The sequence below is a fragment of the Gymnoscopelus braueri genome (genome assembly GCF_963280865.1).
Source record: "Gymnoscopelus braueri genome assembly, chromosome: 1".
Taxonomy (NCBI): Eukaryota; Metazoa; Chordata; class Actinopteri; order Myctophiformes; family Myctophidae; genus Gymnoscopelus; species Gymnoscopelus braueri.
Genome location: NC_137603.1, coordinates 44,172 through 51,964, shown reverse-complemented (window position 1 = coordinate 51,964; position 7,793 = coordinate 44,172). Strand labels below are relative to the sequence as shown.

The following is a 7,793-nucleotide window of genomic DNA, read 5'->3' as shown; positions in this document are numbered from 1 at the left end:
CCAGACTATGAATGCAGCATTTACCATGGTGAAAGAAACACAAACGCCCCTTTCCCATGTTGTTCCCATGTTTCCAAGTGTCTCTTTCAAACTCTCATGAACTGGAATGCAGCATTTCATGTTGAAAGAATCTCTGTGTAAAATCCATTCTGTACGCTGCATCTCCATTAAAGACTTGGTTATACTTGGTTGGGCGCAGTGTTGCGCACCTAAAATAGCTGATCTGCAAGCTCACAATGCAATGCAATGCAATGCGATGCGTTGTGATTGTAGATCAGCTATTTTTCGTAGATCAGCTATTTCTTTTGCCAAAGATGCCCTTATAGAAATGTAAGCCCATGCCCCTGTAAACATTCTCTGCACGTCCCTGTGGAGAAGTGCTCTGCTACCACCAGTCCGTCTATCATTGCACAAGAAGTGTGATGAAGCTTTGGACGAGCTGGACGATGGTCTGAGAGGAAGGGATGGCACCACCCGCTGGGGATGACGGGCGCGACGCCGCCCTATAGAAGTGACGATTCAAGCCGGAGAGGAGAGTGGTCATCTCAGAGCTCAGCTCCTGTTTGAGCCTCTGCTTGTCTCCGGGGAAGGAGCCACCAGGGTTCTTCAGACACCCGACAGCCTGGGAGATCAGGACGGAGACACACTGCTCCATAGTGGACATCAGTAAAGACCTCAGCGCTGCTTGGATCTCCTCTGATGAGGCTTCACTCCACGGAACAAGCTCTGGTTTCTTCTCCACGTCTCCTAGCAGTGTGAGGGCCACGTTCACCGTGGACACCAGGGTTCCGAAGGAAGGAGGCACGTCTGGGTTCAGGGGCGACGTCGTGAACGTGGGGACAAACAGGGTCCTGAACTCGGCCAGGTCTAGATGCCGGTCCGGCAGGAGCAGGCTGCAGTCCGGAGTGAAGTGATGCAGAGCGTACAGAGTTTTACTGAGGATCTTCAGGAGCTTCTGCTCCACCTCCCGTCTCTCTGCTGTCTCCTTGAAGCGGGGTCCGGGAGCCCCCGAGGGACCTTGAGAGGCTTCCGGGGGGTCCCTTACAGGTCTGTAATTCTCAGAGTCCGTTGCCAAAAGCTTACCAAACGGGCGGTCCTTGATATTAACATGTTTGAGACCCGCTGCCTTGGAGGGGGTCTGGGGCGGGCGCAGAGGATCCGGTGGTAACGCCTCACCATTTCTAACCCGGAGGTACCGCCGGAGTGCCGTCCTGCTCTGAAGGACGTACGTACACGTCTGACACAGGGAACACAGGCTCACCTCTACGTCTCTGAGGAGTCTAGGGAGGTGGAACTGCCACTCCTTACAGAAGCCGGAGAGCTGCAACAGAAAGGCCAGAGTGTGATCAGCCTCATCCAGACCGTCCAGGCTGTGCAGCGTTCGCACTGCGTTCAGACATCGCAGCACGCCTTCCTGATGAACCCCCACAAAGTCCAGGGCTTCGTTTATGAAGCTATAACGCAGCGTCTTCAGCAGACTCTCCATAAGGGACATGCAGAGTTGGTACACTCTTGTCCAGCATGGGGGGGTGGTGGTGGTGTCATGGCATTTGCGAAAGAAACCTCCGTTTGAAGAGACTTCGTACACGTTGAGAAGCGGAAGACAGATACTCTGAGTAACTGCTGCTCCGGCGACGACTGCTGCCCCCTGCTGGGAGCGGGCCAGCGTTAGCAGTAGCTGCAATGCGGCCTCGGTGAACTCAATGTTCTGCTTGGAAACCAGACTGAGTTCCAGAGCACTAAGGAGCGAGGGAAGAAGCTGCTGCTTCCTCATCACTGACAGCCATTCTCCATCCTCATCAGCAGCACACAGCTCCTTGGCGAGATGCAGTGCCAGAACACACACCTTCTGAAGGCCTTGAGGAGGAGCATCCATCTCCATATCGCTCCTCTTGTTCTGCAGACGCCCTGCTCGGCTCACGTGGCGAGTTCTGTCCATCAGTACGAGTGCCTCATACTTCACTGTCTCGCAGACACGTAGCAGCAGCTGGGGCAGCTGGGATATCTGTCTGCCGCGGAGTCCCCGTATTTGCAGCACTGTTATGAGTGCAGAGAACACCTTGGCCTTCGTCCCGTCCATCAACGGATGCTCAGCTTGAAGGACGCTCTCCGTGATGAGGGACAAGGGGGACAGGACGTCCGGGGCGGCAGCCACCATGCTCCGCCACTGTTCCAGGAGGGCAAGCAGCAGAGAGGCCATCGTGGAGCCCAGACGCAGACGAGGAAGCGACACGGGAGCCGTCAACACTGCTTTGGTTCCGTCCATGATGTTCATGAAGAGCTTCAGTCTGATCGAGTTGTCTGTCAGGTGCATGACATCTGAATGAGTGGCGGACACCCTGATCAGGAAGCCCCAGGCTGAGATCAGCGTCTGGGTCTCAGAGAAGGAGCAGAGGTACTCCTCTTCCGTCTCCGCCACATGGAGCACCAGTGACTTGACGTACTGGGACCAGTACTCATAGCGCCGACCACTGGAGAACTTGTGCAGCACATCCTTCAGCGACCGCTCCAAGGAATCGCCGGCGACATAATACACTTCTAGGCCGATGATCTTCATAACAAAGGCACAGATCTCCAGAACGCAAGGGTCTTGGGTATCCATAGAAGCGAGGGTCGGGAATAGAGGCGTTGACAAATTTTCCCAAAACCTCTCTTTGGCGCGTAGGACAGAGATGGCGCTGTCGCTACGATCTTGCCAGAGGGCAAGCAGGAAAGCCAGGGCTGACCGGTGGAGCGGAGGTGGACACAGGGACTTGGAGTCAATGAGGTCCAACACAACGTGCAAATAGCTGCACTCTCCTAAGAGGAACTCCTCTGTCTCCTTCCTGAATCTGGAGGTCAAAGACGGAAGCTCGTTTGAGCCCCGGCTTCCGTCTTTGACTTCCAGATTAAGGAAAAGCTCGATGAGGCCTGGCTGCGTTTCCACGGCGACGGAGAGAAACTCCAGGATATTGACCTTTAACCTCAGGTCTTCCGTCCTGCTCCGCAGTCGAGTCAGGAAAGCGTCTCGTACGGCCGCCGCGTCGCCGCCCAGACAGGCGCAGAGCAACATGGGCGTCGCCACAGCGAGCCTCTTCAGCAGCTGGACGGCCAGACGCGGAAGCGCCGGCTCATGTTTGTGGTAGACGTACTTTGCCAGGACGGCGATCAGATTGTCGCCGTGGCAACCCCTGTGCTGCGTCAGCGCCCGTTGCAGCGGTGACATCACGTCAGAGGGCGGCGGCTTCAGACGCATCACGTCGTTTGTGATGGAGAACGCCAACTTGACCGTTTGGATCAGTATCTGAACCGAGTCCTCCGATTGGCCACCACCAAGCTGTGCAGCCAGGCCCGTATGGATGGTGTCTGCTCCCACTGCCATGATGTCGACCACAGCCAGGCCGGCTTCAGTGTTAGCCAGGATGTGGACGCACACAGACTGCAGGGTGGGAGCGCCCACTTTATCCTCCTGAGGGAGCTCCGGAGTCAGGTTGAGAACGGCATGGACGAGCTCCAAGATCAGACAGCCGATCCTCTCTCTGACACCATAGACGCTGTAGCGCCACCTATGGTAGACGGGCAGCATGTTCTTCAACACCAGCAGTATGCAGGGGATCAGGGCGCGGTGGCGAGTGCTTCCTAGGTCACTAGTTCTTCCTTGCTCACTCTTCAATAAGGTTGTGACGAGGCTCAGGAAGGCGATCGTCACGGGGTACTCTCCCCTAGACTTCTCCAAAACCAGCAGGTTGCCATAGTTACCTGCCTTCATGCCTTCGGCGCTCACGCACCGCTCCATGTCGGTCACATCGCCGGAGGCGAACGGTAGGAATCCTGTGTGATCCAGACCGGACCAAACGATTCCCGGCGTTCTGGAGGGCAATGCCGCAAGACAGTTCACGCAAGAGGCAATCACATCCAGTGGAGGGTTGATGAATGACATCAACCTCTGCAGCAACAGGGAGATGCGTGAAGTAAGAGGCGACAGACTGTCGGCCACAGTCCAGTCTGTATGTATTATCATCTTCTGCACCAGGTCCAGGATGGGTTTCACACGTTCACAGTGAAACATCTCGTCTGCAGATGTCGCCACACGCAGCAGCATCTCAAACTCACACAAGAAGAGAGTCCAGGAGCTGTAGGAGAAGTCCCATTGCACCACAAAGGCTTGGTCACCGAGTCCCACCCCCACCTGGCCAGAGACTCCCTGAGGCATCTGCAGGTTGGTCTGTCCCTGGCCAAGCGGGTAGAGGTGCCTGGCCGTCAGTCTCCTCCACAATGTCTCGTCATCTCTGGACATCACGTCGTTGGGCTTGTGTTTGTAGACCTCCGTGTAGGAGGACATCTTGTCTAGAAAAGAGTACACCCTTTTTGCAGTTGACTTGTTTGACAGAAGAGCAGTCAGAAGCTGTAACAGAGGTCCTAGTTTGTGAGGAAACATCCCGACGGCGCCGTCCAGAATGGTTCCCAGTCCCACGTGGGTCCTCGTTTTCCAGAAGAGCTCCGGCAGGCCGGGAGCGGACAGGACCTGACAGGCGGCGTCGATGAAGTCCTGTTGGTCGCCCAGAGTCTGCTCTTCAAAAGAGCTGATGACAAATGAGAGGAGGCCATAGATGCACATTTTTGCCTTGTTCGCGGTACAGTTTTCCCCAGAGACACTGAGGCTTTGCAGCATGGCGCTCAGGTACCGGAACACCCCAAGCCGCAGCGAGGTGTTGCCTATCGTCCTAACGACCGGGCCAGATTCATCCGGTTGCAGCGTGTGTCTGAGCAGGAGCCAAGCCAGCAGCACAGGACCATGGTGAGGAACATCACCCAAGGTCAGCAGTAGCCTGTCCATCTCCTCACTGACGTCAGGGGTGTCGGAAAACTGATGCCGCTCCATGACACCCTCCAGGGCACACCGATGAAGCAAAGCCACGTCCATTCCCTCGACGAGGATCAGAGAGCTGAAGTAACCGATGCGGTCGAGCAGAGAATTCATGCTTTTGTCCATTAGGTGTCCGTTGGTCTGCCGTAGGCCGAAGCCCACTTCCTGGAACATCTTGGTGAAGCTCAGCAGGTCCGAGGGACTCATCTCAAAGTGTGCGTAATACAAGAAGAGAATCTCCAGGAGCAGAGACTGTTCCCTCAGACACTGGAGAAACCAGCGAGACGCCTGCCTCTCCGTCATAACGTCTCCATGAGTTTCCCACGTCGGTGCCTCTGCTCTGAACAGCTTCTCCAGCTGAGAGCGGTAGCTGCCGGCCAAGCGCCGCTCCAGTCTGGTGACACAGTCTGAGAACTCTGTCTTGTAAGGGTGTCGGTCATCCTGGAAATAAGTCAGCAGGAGTAGAACACATCTGAGAAGACTGAGACGTTCCTGGTGGTAATAGTCACACATGTTCAGCAGAAGGACCCGGCTCTGTCTCTCATCCTGAAGAATCGTCTGTAATGAGCCACGGTTTCCTCTGTAGTCCTCCTGTAAGTAACACTGTAACATGTTTACACTCTGCTGCTGGTCCAGACCTAGTGCTGTGCTGACCCTCAGAGCAAAGACATTCAGCGGTTGGTCGGTCTGAAGCTTCCCAGCAGATGAGCTGCTGGGTGCTTTGTAGTAGCTCAGTCCCTGACAGAGCCTCTCCCAGTGTCTCTCCAGTTCTGTCTGGATGTGAGGAGGTTGTCTCAGAGCAGACCTTCCCAGTAAGATGGTCCATAACTCTCCACTGCTCCTGACACAAACCTCCGAGTCCTTCATCTTATATTCCTGTTGGATGTGAAACATTCACATCGTTTATTCATCACACTAGCAGCATGTAACCATCTTAATGGCGGGGCGGTGACATCCCTTATCTATGACATCAGTCTTTTATGACATATCTATGATGTAATGACTGGCAAGGTTTCAAAGCGACCAGAGTTCTGTTGACTTCCATTATAATATTTCAAACAAAAATTGGGCCTGATGCCTGTTGGGAATGCATGCCCCTCAAGTTATGCAATACCCCCTGTACCTGTCTGTCTGTCTGTCTGTCTGTCTGTCTGTCTGTCTGTCTGTCTGTCTGTCTGTCTGTCTGTCTGTCTGTCTGTCTGTCTGTCTGTCCTGCCGCTGGCCGACCCAGCCGGATAAAGGAAGCCGAGTGCGTAAATCTTCTGAGGTCAGTAGGCCTCTCCTTCACCAAGACCCCTCGCCTTGCCTCCTCGCGGCAGCATGCGGTAACTGGAGTCTTGCAACTCCAGGCTAAAAGGTAGGGGATCGACCCGCTGCCTTGCGGGTAAGTCCAGGAAGACAAAGGCTAGGGGAGCACACCCGTAGAGAAAAGCACCGTGATGGAGGCACACGTAGGCGGGCCACGACAGACTGGGGTTTCCGACTGCAGCTGTGAAGAGAGGTGCTGGTTGTCCTGGGTTTCCCCCTTGCCACTAGTTTCCATCTCTTCGTGGCAAAGATAGCACGGCTGGGAACTGTGAACACTGGGAACTGGGAACACTAGCCTGGTAAACCCCCCGATTCCTGAAATCTAATATGCATTTGATTTCAGGAATTGGGAGGCTGTGATAAATCGATGGAGATATTTTTTTTAAATCTTAAACTTCTCTCCATCCATATTGAGAGTATGCCGGATTTAATGGCACCGGTCCTGATTTTTTCTGACACTGATAAAGTCAAAGGTCAGGCAAAAAGACTGCAAGGTCAACGCGGCCAAAAGAAAAATATTTTTTTTATTTAAAAAAAAAATCAGAACATAGCTATTCCGACTTACTTTTCCGCGCTGAGTCCAGGAAGAATACTCGCCCTTCGTTCGCAACTTAGCCCCCTGAGGGGTTTGGCGGAAAAACAAGACCAAATTGTCAATCAGCGCATTGCCTCCAACACGCCCATATAAGTTTCCTCACATACGGACATACGGTTCTCTTAATTGACCTAGGGTTAGCCTATCTCACTGAATATCTCAAATACGATAAGGACTTAGATTCCAATTTACAGATATGTTGTTCAGCTCGCCAAGACGCACGAGTGGATATCTTGTTTGTCCCGGTAAGACACTTTTTTATTTCTGACTTTGTTTCTTGGAATGGGACAACGTTTTAGGCCTCTATGTACCTTGCAACAATGTCAGAAGCGATCTTAGAAGTGTCGTAGTGGGACAAACAAGACATCCACGCGTGTGTCTCGGAAAGCTGCACAACATTTCCAAAAGGTTGAGATTTCAACCCAGCCAATTAAGGCGAACGGTAAGGCTGTGTGTGAGGATAGTTATATGGGCGCATTCGGGGCGGCACGCTGATTTCTTTCCACTATTATTTTGGCCCCTAGAGGGCGCCGACAAGATCTGACAACGGATTCTTAATCTGCTCCTCAGCTTGAACGCGCCAATATAAGTTTCCTCACACACGGACATGTGGTTCTGAAAATTAGGGTTATTGGCCTTCTTAAATAACTTGGCCATTAGGGGGCGCCGACAAAATCGGACAACGGATTCTTGATCTGCTCCTCAGCTTGAACACGCCAATATAACTTTCCTCACACACGGATATGTGGTTCTGAAAATTAGGGTTACAGGCTTTCTTGAATAACTTGGCGAAAAAAAACGTATCGTTAAGGAGATATACTGTGTTATTGCGCAAAATAAGTTGAGATTAGACCCCAGCCAAATAAGGAGAACGGTAAGGCCGTGTGCAAGGAGAGTTATACGAGCGCGTTCGGGGCGGCGCACCGATCCGTAATGTGGTGTCCGATTTAGTTTTTACTCTTTTTGAACAGTTTTTCACTATTTTCTCAGCCACTAGGAGAAAAATACAATCAGACAACGGATTCAGTATCTGCTCCTCAGCCC

General features: G+C 53.1%; 1 protein-coding gene across 1 annotated transcript; it reads right to left on the bottom strand.

Moving 5' to 3' along the window:
- Positions 1-403: 403 nt before the first annotated feature.
- LOC308082010 (nucleoporin NUP188-like) lies at positions 404-5,713 on the bottom strand (the record flags this gene model as incomplete). The annotated part of the gene is made up of 1 exon (XM_080423620.1): positions 404-5,713. The coding sequence occupies one exon, from the start codon at positions 5,711-5,713 to the stop codon at positions 404-406; it is 5,310 nt and encodes a 1,769-aa protein (XP_080279746.1).
- Positions 5,714-7,793: the final 2,080 nt, after the last annotated feature.